Genomic DNA, 14,745 nt, shown 5'->3' with positions numbered 1-14,745 from the left:
TAACTCCAAAGGTTTAGACAGTGAAAAAGGTGCATTAACATAACATGCAAATGTGTAGGCGGATGTTATAAATCATCACCTGTCTGGAAGTTTCATTTCCCACATGAATTATGACTCACTAAGACAGAACTTTAGACATAATAAATGCAAGAAAAAGTAACTACTGGATATTATATCACATTTATGTTTTAGAACTCCTGTGCAATTTGGCTTAAAGCCACATTTAAATGCATTGCGGGCTTCTGTCCATGAATAATAAGTAGCACATTGCTTTAAAGTTTATTTAAGAGTCAAATTGTTCAGTGTTTGTGAAGAAACTTTATTTCAAAGTACAGTGTGGGAGTCTTGGCTGAATTATTCATCATATGATCTAAATCTCAAATAAGCATTTTATTCCTCTAAAATTTCGACTACCAGAAAATTATGACTTCTCGTAAAAGTAACTTTTCTCATCTATCATGGTTATTGTCATAAAATCACAACTCTACTTGTACGATAATATTGTGATTTTATTCTTGTCAAGTTAATTTTTTTCCCTATACTATTTAGGCTTTATTCCCATAATAAACCAACTTTTTCCTCATATGACAACTTTATTTATTACGACTTTTTCCTTTTTTTTCTCGTCACAACTTTATTCCCATATTACCATTTATTTCCCCTTTTTACGATTTTATCCCCATCTTTGTATTGTGGCTTTATTCGAGTAATCACTTTTTCACGTAATATAACTTTATTAAAAATTACGACTATTTCCTCATATGACTACTTTGATCGTAAAATTTGGATTTTTTTTCCATTCATAACATTTCTCATAAAACTTTTTTATGATATAACTTCATTCTTGTAAAATAGTTAATATTAAATTGTTATAGTTTAATTCCCAGAAAATTAGTTTTCTCACACAATTAGGACTTTACACTGAAATTTTCAACATAACATCACAATTTAATTTCCCCCTAATTTTATGACTTTTTTTTTTTTACTACTTTTTCTCATACAGCATTGACTTTACTCTTGTAAAATCAGGACTCTTCTCATAATATTACACCCTTAATCTCATAATAATGACTTTTTCTTGTAAAACTAGAAATCTTTCTCATATTACGATGTCATAAAATCAGTTCAAGCAAATGATTTATTCTCCTCAAGTTATTTTTCTCACTTGATTTGAAATGTCGCATTAATTGGAGACTCTAAATTGACCGTAGGCATGACTGTGAGAGCGAATGGTTGTTTGTTCCTATGTGCCCTGCGATTGGCTGGCAACCAGTTCAGGGTGTACCCCGCCTCCTGCCCGATGAAAGCTGGGATAGGGTCCAGCACGCCCGCGACCCAAGTGAGGAGAAGCGGCTCAGAAAATGGATGGATGGATGGATGATTTGAAATGTCACCAAAATTTGGGGTAAAAATTCACAATATGAGGTTATTGTCATAAAATCTGACTTGTTTCATAATGGAACTTTATTCTTGTCAGTGTTTTTTTTCTGCTAGTAATAAAACTTTATGATGGTAAAAGTACAGTTAACTCAAAACTTTTTGCCTCTATGAAGCACAATACTCGTAAAATTACAGTTTTCTTACACCATTCCGACTGTTCTACAAGTTTTGTTCCTCCTTGCAATACTGTATTATGACTTCATTTTCATAATGAGTTCTTCTTAATGATATGATTTGCTTTTTCTTATGTCACGACCTTTCCTCATAATAATAAAATTTTATTCCTGTAATGTTTTTCCTCATAATTTTGCATCACGGTTTTATTCCTATATCGCACCAAATTAATAAAGTAAACAATGAGAAGTTAAAATGTTGAAAGGGAACACACACATTTTTTTAATTAAAATGTCTTATGTGCCTGGTGAATGGCTGGCAACTGAGGTGTATGGATGGATGAATAATATTAATAATGTCCAAAATGTAAGAAGTCATGAAGAAGAAGAAAGAGACAGCACAATGAAATGTGTTCTTTGTAATTTTAATTCCCATAATTTAGTTTAAATGCAGACATTGTTTTCCTTCACTAAAATCTTAAATAAAAACATTACAGTACGATAGAAGCAAATCAGAGTAAGATTTTGTTGAAGCAGGCTACGGTTTTCTTTTTTTGTTTCGTTTGTTAAATCCACACATTAGACGTGATGCGGCGAGCGGACAGGAAGTAGCGCTAAACATTTAAAAGACGACACGGAACTGGAAAAACCCGGGGGCCGGCCATGGACCGGGATCGGGATGTTCTACCACGATACGGCACGCACGTCAATCAGGCAATCACACTCGGGCGGCTCCACGCACACACGAGGGGGGAGGGGCTATCATAGCGGGGTGGGCGGAGCTACGCGGCAACGATCAACAGCGACGTCTTTGATCAGGCAGAAGGGGAAAAAAATGGCACATTCTGTCCCTCTGGTTGCTTGACTACGACAGTACGGTACGAGGTCCACACACGCTTCCTGTGATCACACCGGGAGAAATGTCACCTCCTACTCGCGACGTGCATACACGACATCACATGAAATGAACGCTAATTTGCACTAGCGCAGTTATCACTTTCGGTCATCACGGTTATTTGCTATTATTTGCTAGTACAGTGAACCGTCGAAGCTTAATATTTGAGTTTATACAAATTGTGAAAAGTAAGAATGAACAATAGAACAGAAACAAAAGTTTGTTGAAAATGTAATTCTTCATAGATGAGGGCCACTCTACGTTTACGAAGCGCTGGAAAAAAATGTTTGTTTCTCCAATTTTGCTTCTTTTTTTTTTTTTTAAAGTATATGTTTGATTAAAATGAACATTTACATTGTCAGTTGTTTACGGAATGAAACAAAACTTCGAAATTCAAAATTCTAATATTGTAATTGGGATAATTTATTCGCGGAAAATGAGAAATAGTCAAAACACCAAAAAACAGGCCCAGTGATTTTTTTGGGTCTCCTTACAGAGCTGTATTTATAACTGCAACTTAATCTTGCACTTAAACGTTATTCAAAACATGAGCTTTACAGTATTTTAACGTTTTACAAAGGCAAACGCTCGACCCCAGTGTTTCTTCAGGGTAAATGTATGAAAAATCAAAAAATCCTTGTCTTACATTCCGAGTGTTCACTGTACTCGATTTTTCCGCAAATATTCATAGCTCGGATGTATTTCACTAGCAGCCGTTGCTCAGGCTTCTTTAACACACGCTGCCACAAGAGGCCGATGTTTGTTGACGCTTGTACAGTGCGTCCCTTTTGGCCTTCGAGGGCTGACAATGTTTGGACAACCACAAAAATATGGTGGTGGGAGTTACAAAGGGAAAAAAAAGGGGGAGGGGGGCGGGACTAGCATGTTATTAACAACCCACGCTAGTTTGTGGCTAACAAGCGGCCTTTTACAGCATTCACGCTTACAGATGCTAACTAATTCCGACCACGCGTCTCTGAGTTTATTGTTCTATTATTGCTGTAATTTGAGCCCCCCAGTAAAATGTGTCCTCAAACACACTGTCCAGTTAAACTTTTACCCATATTGTGTAACTTTGACCTCTCCATTTGTTCCCATTATTGCTGAAATTTGATCCCCCCCTCCACACACACACACACACGCACACACACACACGCGCACAGTAGCCCCCAGTAAAATATTACATGTCCTCACACACACTGTCCAGTTTATTTTTTTACCATCATGTATAACTTTTACACGATCATACTCGCCATTTTTGGCCCTCCGGCTACACAGCTAATGCTAGCAGGATAGCCGCGGGGCTGCGTTGTTGTTTTTTACCCAAGCAGGAGGGAAACAAAATTACAAAGTTTGTCGTTGTCCACAAATCCAAACACAAACACGGGAGTTTCAGTTTTAAACTATCGGCAGCCAACCCACGTCCTCGGTTAAAATATTGTAGAAAAATATATAGTTTTGATGAAAGCTCTCTAGTTCAACCCCTTTCCGTGTGGCATTCAAGTGGCGTGGGGATGGTTAGCGCTGCTGCAGCTAGAAAAATAACACAGACACATTTCTTCTCTCTCTCTAGACACTTCTGGTTAGTGGGAAAACTGTCATTGGCATCATGAGGCATGTTGACCTTTTCTTGTTTTTCCCCAGGTCATCTTGATATGGTTACTAACAGGGAGATAGGGCCACACAGATAAGGAAAAAAAAATAAAATCATTACATTACTACTGAAAATAACATTTTATATATTTTGGGGGGCTAAAAATGTATATTACTAAAATAGGTTTGTAGATTTTCAAGATAAGTCACATTTTTGAGCTAACAAGTTGTAATATTCAGAAAATAAAATTTTATAATGGAGCTAAAAAGTCATATTTTCAAGATTAAAGTCGTAATACTATAAAAACAAGGGTCAAATATTTTCTTTAAGTAATAATATTGCAAAAATAAAGATTGATATGAGATAAAAAGTCATCGCAATAATTGTGAAAATATTTTTGAGAAAAAGTCCTTTAGTTGAGATTAAAATTGTATATTTTCGATGTTAAAGTCGGAATATGACGACAAAAAGTCATTTAGTTGAGATTAAAGTCAAATTTTCAAGATTAAAGTCAGAATATTACAAGAATAAATTTCAATGAATTCAATTGTAGCATCACGACAATAGTTGTATATTTCAAGTTTTTTTTTCTTATAGCAAGTCAGATTTTTTGAGAAAGTCATGTTATTAAAGTCACAAAATTACGAGAATAAAGTTATATGGTTGAGAAAATAGTATATTTTGAGATTAAATGTATTTCTTTAGATTAAAATCGTACTATTATAACAACAAAATTGTTTATTTTTAAGGAAAATAATCCTTTGATAAAAGATATTACACAAGTCATATATTTTCAAGAAAAAAAAAGAAAATGTTCAATACCAGATTGTATATTTTTGAGAATGTGTATTTTTTTTTTTTTTTACTAATATAATGTAATGTACATTTTTTACTTAAATCGTAGACATATTGATTTTTTTTTTTTTTTTAAACATCGAAAATATACGATTTTATTCTTGTAAAATTCAGACTTTAATCTCATGGTGTGATTATATATATATATATATATATATATATATTTTTTTTTTAATTATTATTTTTATTTACGAATCTGATGTACATTTTTTACTTAAATTGTAGACATATTCTTTTTTTTTTTTTTTTACATAAAAAATATACGACTTTATTCTTGTAAAATTCCGACTTTAATCGCGTGGTGTGATTATATATTTTTTTCTTTTCAGTGTTGCCCTAACACTCCTTGGTAGTTTACAATGTAAACACCACAGTACTTAATTATCGAGCACAAAGGAAACACAACGTGTTACAAAAGGCAAGTGGCTACGACGTAAGCATAGATTTGTTCATGTTCGGAAATGAATTAAAGTAGGAAAAGAGAAGGAAAAAAAACAAAACACCACAAGCAACTTGATATTGTTCAGATAAATTAAAACAAAAATAAGTTTTTGTTCATCTACAGGTCACATGATCCAGTTCAAAAACTGGTGATGACCAGTATTGGTGATGTCATTATACTTTCTAGGAGTCAAACAGCAGGTTTGGAAGAGCTACACATGTGAGAAGATACAGTAAGCTCTGCATATTAATATTTGGAATAATATTAATACTGTACTATTGTTTTGATATGACACATTGAGGCATCTCATTAGAGCACATTTGTCACGTGACACTAAATGGAAAGAACATTTTTTTAAAACGAGAAAAAGGCAGATATGACCACTTTTTCGTAGTATTTTGGCTTCTCGCTGCACCTTAAAAATTGTTTTCAACGTTGTCATGGTGATTAAAATAGTTAACTTTGGCACGGTGAATCACTCGAAAGACTCACCTTTTTTTTTTTTTTTAAATATATATATTTTTCTTTTCAAATATAGCCACCTAAAACCGATTAGCCAGTAGGTCCGCTTCTTCTTTTGACTTGGCAACCAGCTAAGCGGCACACTATTGCCACCTATTGGACCGCCTTGACATTATACCAAGGAGCAAATTTTCTTCTTGTGAAATGACATTCTCGAATAGATTTCTCATAAAAATAGCGCGATGAAACATACTCTGGATATGACATTGTGATGAAAAGGTGCAGAGAATAACCCATTTCCTGACAGTTTAAAAAAATACAGCAAAACATGATCTCCCATCTCGCCCCCTCAACTCTTGAAGGTCAGTATTTACAGTACATCATTTAAAAATCCATACAAACAGACAAAAAAATAAAATAAAATCAACTCTGTAGTGAATCATGTTTTTTTTGTATTGTATCGTGATAAAAAATAAAGAAGCCGACAGTGTGATCAGCCCTCCATCATCATCCTCCTCCTCCTCCTCCTCTTGCAGCTGGCTAAAGTGAGAGGGGTTGGTTGAGCACACTCAATACCGTACAATGATATGAATAATATGTACAGTTGGTTTGTTGGAGTTATAATTGCTTCTGCCATATTTGTAGTCTTTTGGACGTGTGTAGATTGATTTGCGCCATTATGTACAGTAGATCGAATGGTGCATGTGAACCAACCCACCTCACAGCCTTTTCTTTTTCTTTCTTTTGCTTGCTTTACCTCCACCAAGCAACCAAACGAGCAACTCTCTGGCCTTCCTGTCGGACCCTCGGGTCGTCCGCGGTGGCGCCTCCCTCACACGTAGGGCAGGATGCCGTACACGAACACGGCCATGACGGCGGCGCTGAACAGGCCGGCCACGGGCACGGTGACGAACCACGCCAGGAAGATGTTCCTGAAGAGGCGCCAGTCCACCGCCTTCCTGGAGCGGATCCAGCCCACGGCCACCACTGAGCCCACCTGAGGAGGGGCGGCAGGGCGGGACAGAAAACACCATCAGGCGTCGCGGTTTGGAGAGCGGAAGTACATCACACGGCAAAGACAAAGACTGCAGGCTGATTTGTATTCTATTAATCATTCAATCAACTTTAACAATAATAAAGTATTTTATTATGTTATATGTAATTAAAGCATTTACTAATGCAGATTTTCCTTTTAAGTAATTTGGATTTTTTAAAGTACGTTTATGATTTTAATTAAATAAAAACCTCATAGGGCGGCACGGTGGACGACTGGTTAGAGCGTCAGCCTCACAGTTGTGAGGACCGGGGTTCAATCCCCGGCCCCGCCTGTGTGGAGTTTGCATGTTCTCCCCGTGCCTGCGTGGGTTTTCTCCGGGCACTCCGGTTTCCTCCCACATCCCAAAAGCATGCATGGTAGGTTAATTGGAGACTCTAAATTGCCCGTAGGTGTGAATGTGAGTGCGGATGTTGTTTGTTTGTATATGCCCTGCGATTGGCTGGCAACCAGTTCAGGGTGTACCCCGCCTACTTCCCGATGATAGCTGGGATAGGCTCCAGCACGCCCGCGACCCTAGTGAGGAGAAGCGGCTCAGAAAATGGATGGATGGAAAAACCTCCTAGCCCTTTTAGGACTCAAATATATGCCCAAATTTTACTGAAAATTGTCTTTATATATGTATATTAGATACTGAAATCTATATATACTGTATCAGAATTCATTAGAATTTTTTAATTAACCCTAATTTCTATGGAAGCCCGTTTCCAATAAATCAATCAATAAAAGAAAATCGTAAAAGTAAAACAAGTTTTAAAAAATGTTCAAGCCACAGTAATAAGATAGTATCTCATTATCATGACTTAGTAAGTCATATTTATGAAATGCTAAGATATCTTGTAATTAAGACTTAGTATCTGATAATTATGCGAATCAGAATTAGAATCAACTTTATTTTACCAAGTATGTCCAAAAAACACACAAGGAATTTGTCTCCGGTAGTTGGAGCCGCTCTAGGACGACAACAGACAGTCAATTGACAGAGAACACCTTTGAGACATAACGACATTGAGAAAAACAGTCACTGAGCAATAAAGGCTTGCTAGTAATCTGGTAATGCCGGTGCTTTTTTTTTTTTTTTTGGACAATTGCACAAAAATATGCAGAGTCCTCTAGCACTTAGAGAAGTTTGAATGACTAATATAGCAAGAGTCCGGTGCAATGACCATTGTGCAAAGGGCGCCGAGACTTCAAGCAGTGCATGCGATTTAAAGTGACGGGTAGTGCGATAATCTGGGACAATGTTGGTTGTGCAAATGTTGTAGATACTCCTCAGTCGGTGCGCAAGTGGTGCAGATGCTACTCTGGCATGAGTGGCCAGTATTGGTCAACAACAACAACAGATACGCAAATAGTGCAGCGTGGTGACACTACCACAGTGAGTGCACGAGTAACGTATAATTGGCTCGACAGAAATGTGACAACAAACTCAAAACAAAGATAAAGTTGACAGTGTTTCATTATTATGACTTGGCATACAATATTTACGACTTAGTATTTCATAATTGTGATTTAGAATCTCACTGCAAGAATATCTCATAATTTTACTCTCAATTATGACTTTTTTTTTCTGTCAGAAAAGGGCTTCCATATATTTCCCCCCTAAGATTAAAGAGACTCTATCTATAACTTAAATAAGATACAAAAGCAATTAAAAATAAAACTAACCTTGATTCCACTCTTACGTTTAAGTCTATGCTTCCATTGATGCATCTATTACATTAAGCTACACAAGTAACCATGCAATTATTTTACAACCCCAATTCCAATGTAGTTGGGACGTTGTGTTAAACATAAATATAAACAGAATACAATGATTTGCAAATCATGTTCAACCTATATTTAATTGAATACACTACAAAGACAATATATTTAATATTCAAACTGATAAACATGATTGTTTTTAGCAAATAATCATTAACTTAGAATTTTATGGCTACAACACGTTCCAAAAAAGATGGGACAGGTGGCAAAAAAGACTGAGAAAATTGAGGAATGCTCATCAAACACCTGTTTGGCACATCCCACAGGTCAACAGGCTAATTGGGAACAGGTGGGTGCCATGATTGGGTATAAAAAGAGCTTCCCTGAATTGCTCAGTCATTCACCAGCAAAGATGAGGCGAGGTTCACTTCTTTGTGAACAAGTGCGTGAGAAAATAGTCGAACAGTTTAAGGACAATGTTCCTCAACGTACAATTGCAAGCAATTTAGGGATTTTATCATCTACGGTCCATAACATCATCAAAAGGTTCAGAGAATCTGGAGAAATCACTGCATGTAAGCGGCAAGGCCGAAAACCAACATTGAATGCCCGTGACCTTCGATCACTCAGGCGGCACTGCATCAAAAACTGACATCAATGTGTCAAGGATATCGCCACATGGGCTCAGGAACACTTCAGAAAACAAATGTCACTAAATACAGTTTGGCGCTACATCCTTAAGTGCAACTTGAAACTCTACTATGCAAAGCAAAAGCCATTTATCAACAACACCAAGAAACAGCGCCGGCTTCGATGCAAAGTGGAAAAGTGTACTGTGGTCCGACGAGTCCACATTCAAATTGTTTTTGGAAATTGTGGACGTCGTGTCCTCCGGGCCAAAGAGGAAAAGAACCATCCGGACTGTTATGGACGCAAAGTTAAAAAGCCAGCATCTGTGATGGTATGGGGCTGAGTTAGTGCCAATGGCATGAATAACTTACACATCTGTGAAGGCACCATTAATGCTGAAAAGGTACACATACAGGTTTTGGAGAAACATATGCTGCCATCCAAGCAATGTATATTTCATGGACGCCCCTGCTTATTTCAGCAAGACATTGCCAAACCACATTCTGCACGTGTTACAACTGCGTGGCTTCGTAGTAAAAGAGTGCAGGAACTAGACTGGCCTGCCTGCAGTCTAGACCTGTCTCCCATTGAAAATGTGTGGTGCATTATGAAGCGTAAAATACGACAACGGAGACCCCAGACTGTTGAACAGCTGAAGCTGTACATCAAGCAAGAATGGGAAAGAATTCCACCTACAAAGCTTCAACAATTAGTGTCCTCAGTTCCCAAACGTTTATTGAATGTTGTTAACACTGTGGTAAACATGACCCTGTCCCAGCTTTTTTGGAATGTGTTGGAGCCATAAAATTCTAAATTAATGATTATTTGCTAAAAACAATAAAGTTGATCAGTTTGAACATTACATATCTTGTCTTTGTAGTGTATTCAATTAAATATAGGTTGAACATGATTTACAAATCATTGTATTCTGTTTTTATATTTTTAACACAACGTCCCAACTTCATTGGAATTGGGGTTGTAATTCATTAAATAACGTAAATTTGTAATTGTTCTCTTTAATTAATCCTCGTCTCTTTATCCGTGAACATATCTACAGTATTAAATTTATCTATTAAATATAGCTATGCAACAATTTTTAAAGATTGCATTATGTTATATATATGTATGACAAAAAAAAACAGCCTGCTGACTGCATACAAACTTCAGCTTCATCGATGTTGGTTAGTTTGAGCAAGCTGGTTAAATACTGTAACTGTAAATAATGTAACGTGGAAGTCTGAAATCAGCATTTCTGTTGCATCAAATTCCATGATTTTTGTTCTTATTATTATCTTCACTATTATCAATATTATTATTAGATCAAATAGAATTTTAAAACTGGTCAAGCTACTCATGTCAGACTTCCATTGAAGACAATCTCCACTCACCTTTTTTTGTTTTTTCTGCCGTCACACAATCAGAGGAGTCAGATTTACAGTTGCGAGAGATCACATGACCAGAATGTGCAATGACCGAGAGTGCGATCACGACCCGAGGACGACGTGCTCATTTGTAATTTGGATCAATGTGCTGGTGCGTGCCAGCACGGTGGACGACTGGTTAGCACATCTGCCTCACAGTTCTGGGGACCGGGGTTCAGGCCCCGCCTGTGTGGAGTTTGCATGTTCTCCCCGTGCCTGGGTGGGTTTTCTCCGGGCACTCCGGTTTCCTCCCACATCCCAAAAACATGCGTGGTAGGTTGATTGAAGACTACAAATTTCCCATAGGTGTGAATGTGAGTGTGAATGGTTGTTTGTTTCTATGTGCCCTGCGATTGGCTGGCGACTGGTTCAGGGTGTACCCCGCCACCCGCCCGAAGATAGCTGGGATAGGCTCCAGCAGCCCGCGACCCTAGTGAGGATAAGCGGTAAAGAAAATGGATGGATGGATGGATGGATGGCTGTGCCGGTGTGTGCTGATGCAATCACAGAGGCCAAAACGTGATGCGTTTTACTTAGAGCACGCGGCGACGAGGCGTCAACTTTACGTGACCTCGGTTCTGCCGACAGCCTGCCAGCGGTCATTGCACATCGTCACAGCACGGAGCAACTCGAGGCCTCACATCAATCTTAAGGTCGCCCGGGGAGCGGCCGCTCAAGTTGTCGGCGCTTGCGTGCAACGATTCTTTAATTATGTTTTGTTGCATGAAAAAGAAATTGAATTGCGATATCTCCAGTATGTTCCTCTGTCAGTCCGACAACTTCAGCGGGTTCCCCAGACGCAATCATTGAACCAATCAAATCACAGTAATACAACTCTGACCATCAGAAGAGTGAAGCATTTTGCCGTGAGTGTATTTAGAAGTGAGACAGGAACACTAATGTGAGGGAGGTGATGATGTTGATGGATCGACATATTAGTGCTCAATTAAGTACCAGTTTTGACATTTGTGCAGTTCTCCCTCACTTGTCTCAAATCCAACATGTCCTATTTTGTCATTTTAAGTTGTCTTTAATAAGCAACGATTTAAAAATATGTACGCTTCAAACACTATTACGTCTAATTTGTCCAGATAACCATGGGAAGGGGATGTTATGAAAATCCCCAAAATGAGTGTTTATGTCCTATTATGTCCCATGCAATGCCGCTGCCTATTCTTGCTGCCTGCTGCTTTTGTTGACATTCACATCTTCATCTATAGCGTGCGTAGTATACTAGTCACTTCATTATTATTTATTCATGTGTATTTGTCAATCCAATGGATAGTTATTGTTTATGTCATTGTCAATTGCTTGGATACAGGCTATTTATTGATACATGTATAGTTTTTCTTGCTACATACAATGCTGCTGACAATTCTTGCTGCTTTTTGTTTACACTCACATCTCCTTCTATAGTACATGTAGTACCCCATTTACATATTATTCTTCATGTATAGTGGTCAATCCACTGCAGATGGATAATACTGCTCGGGAATTTATTGATTCCATGTTTTTTTTAACGACATACTGTCGAGTATTCTTGCTGCTTTTTGTTCATACAACTGTTTTTATAGTACAGTATTATGTTTATATATTATTCTTTATGTAGAGTGGTCAATTGGCTGCAGATAGTTCATATTACTGGGGAATTTATTGATGCATCTACAATACAGTTATTGTATTCTGCTTATACTGTACTGTATGTTTTTCATGTACAGTTGTCAATCTACTGCAGACAGTATTGCTGGTGTATTTATTGATGTATGTCTGATGCATGTATTTCTTTTCTACATACTGTACAATACTGTTGGCTATTCTTGCTCCCGTTCTCATTGACGTCTGCATATATTGAACAGTATCTCTTTATCCGCGTCAAATCGGTTAATTGTCCGCCTTCTTGGGAAAACTGCACAAAGGAGAAAAACCGCAACTGTGGAGTTGTGATTGGCGACTGTCATCTACGCGTGAAGCTCGCGACGCCGAGCTCAGTTTAAGCCGGGATACCTTGCAGTGGGTGGAGCTTATTGGGATGCCCACATTTGATGCAACAAGCACTGTTAGCGCACTCATTACTTCAATGCAAAATCCGCTGTGAAGACAGATGAGGAGAAAGAGACAGAGAGAGAGAGAGAGAGAGAGAGACAAACATGGAGAGAGATGGGAGAGGTAAAAAAAAAAGTGGAAAACAAGTTGTGACAGGTGGGCAGGGGGAGGTATGCGGAGGAGAAGGGGTTCTGCGGTGGTTGGGGGGGTGGGGGTGTCTGCTTCGCAGCCAAGCACAGGAGGTTGGAGGGCCCACACGCCAAACCATGCGGGTGCTGACGAGGAGAAATGGGAAAGAGGAATGAGGCAGGATGAGACACCATGCTGTTTGGGAAGGGGGCAGAGGTCACCTAGGATGACCTGGGGTGTCCCGTGCGGCCCGGTCTGTATCCGACATTCCTGTAAAGAGGGGGAGGAGAGGGGCTGCACGCACCGCTGTAAGGGGCTGCCACAATGCAGCTGCGCACAATCTTTTAGGGGATTGTCTTTTCATGAGCTTTGGATAAAAACGATTGTCAGTGTCTCTCCAGAGAACATTTTGTCTTGTTGTCACAATACGGAATCCGACATGTGCGTCCAACCTGGAGCAAATTCTGATTTTCTTTGACTGTAAGAAGCATGAAATCATCCTCTTCCAAAATATGGATCGCTGTCAAATGTCACACAAGAGTAGTTTACCTCGGATGACCTCACTTCAGCATACATCAAGAATAACTGAGTATGTGTTATACTTTCTTTTTTTTTTCCCCCACTGATTCCACAAAAATGCACCCAGGGCACTATACTACAATGTGTTATGTATCTCACATGATTTCAGTTTAGGAAGCATCAGAAGTATGTATGTTTTGCTTTTTCTTTATCTTTTATTTTGACATTTATCAAGAATAAGAAAATAAATTTTTGGATGTGACATAAGCGGGTTCACATGAAGACTTCAGCATGAATCAATTGAGTGCTCACCCGTGATTAAAGTGAAGGCAGAGTTTAATTGTTTTAATGTTTTACAGTGCTTAACTTTTGAGCTGTAAGAATGTTTAAAAAGTTCTATATTATGCACCAACCATTAAAGTTGAAACTTTTTATTTTTAACACTTTAATAACATAATTTATACACTTGTATGACATTTCAAAGTGTGCAAGTGTTACCCAAAATATTTCCGGTACAGTTAAGAAAGGTTTTACGGTGGTGACAGTCTGACCCTGACTCGGATTATTTCTATCTCCATTATTACCAGTGGAAAATATTATTTAGAAAGCCAAACAAATCGAAGGCTGGAATGGATTGTGTTTAACCTTTGAGCTTCCACTTTGCTTACAAGAGGGGGGAAAAAACAAAGTCAAATCCAATCAAACCATAACGATGTTGGGCTACTTTGGCCTTAATTTACGTGCTTTCGAGCCTAATGACTGGTGGCCCGAGAGGAAGTGCGTGCATGCCCTCTCCCCCCGGACAAATCCTGCAGAAGGACAAAAGGGGTGAGTTGAGGGGCCAGCGAGGGTGCCCCACTTGGTTGTCATACCTTGCAGTGTGTGGTACTGACAGGGATTCCGATATTGGAAGCCAACACGACTGTGACTGCGGACGCCAGTTCAATAGTGAATCCACTGTGGAGGGGGGAGAGAGGAGGAGGAGGAGCAAAGAAACATTTTTCATTGAAATGCGTTGACAGGGTGGGGGGGGGTGTGAACCTTGGTGGTGTTGAGGGGGGCTGCCGATGGCACCGTCTGACCACATTCCAATCAAGCACGCTTAACACAGCGAGTCATGCACTTACTATTTAAAATATGCTGAACACACACACACACACACATAATAGAAAATATGGTTAGCTCGCCCTCTATCATGCACATGAACATGTTTCCATTAGCTCTCATAGGTGGGATCTGTGTTTCGACTACGTACAATGTGAAACATGAACAAACAAACCAAATAATAACCTTGACATCCACGCTACATGAGTGATTCCCAACCACTGTGCCGTAGCACATAAGTTGAATGTGAGAAATTATCCGATTTGACTTAAATGGTCTGGTAACTGCTATTGATTCACTACATATAATGTATCTTTTTTCATCTATCAATGCCAGCGAT

General features: G+C 38.6%; 1 protein-coding gene and 1 long non-coding RNA gene across 8 annotated transcripts in view; one reads left to right on the top strand and one right to left on the bottom strand.

The window, feature by feature from the left end:
• Window positions 1-1,962: 1,962 nt before the first annotated feature.
• slc20a2 (solute carrier family 20 member 2) overlaps window positions 1,963-14,745 on the bottom strand; it is a 60,566-nt gene continuing 47,783 nt past the window's right edge. For 4 of the 6 annotated variants that reach the window (XM_061767469.1, XM_061767471.1, XM_061767474.1 and 1 more), the window contains exons 10-11: window positions 14,174-14,258; window positions 1,963-6,798 (exon numbers count right to left, since the gene is read on the bottom strand). In XM_061767469.1, the coding sequence (XP_061623453.1) occupies window positions 6,634-6,798; window positions 14,174-14,258 (250 nt within the window). In that variant the 3' untranslated portion in view covers window positions 1,963-6,633. Of the gene's footprint in view, window positions 6,799-12,614; window positions 12,700-14,173; window positions 14,259-14,745 lie in introns of all 6 variants that reach the window. The other 2 variants (XM_061767470.1, XM_061767475.1) reach the window with 2 other exon arrangements.
• LOC133475099 (uncharacterized) lies at window positions 6,222-6,985 on the top strand. 2 transcript variants are annotated; one of them, XR_009787717.1, is made up of 2 exons: window positions 6,222-6,355; window positions 6,569-6,985. It is a non-coding gene; the product is annotated as an uncharacterized LOC133475099 (long non-coding RNA). The 2 variants fall into 2 exon arrangements; XR_009787718.1 differs by having other exon boundaries at window positions 6,245-6,346.

This window comes from Phyllopteryx taeniolatus, chromosome 3, assembly GCF_024500385.1.
Source record: "Phyllopteryx taeniolatus isolate TA_2022b chromosome 3, UOR_Ptae_1.2, whole genome shotgun sequence".
Lineage (NCBI taxonomy): Eukaryota > Metazoa > Chordata > Actinopteri > Syngnathiformes > Syngnathidae > Phyllopteryx > Phyllopteryx taeniolatus.
Note: the sequence above shows the minus strand (reverse complement) of the source record. Positions and strands in the feature narration are given on the sequence as shown.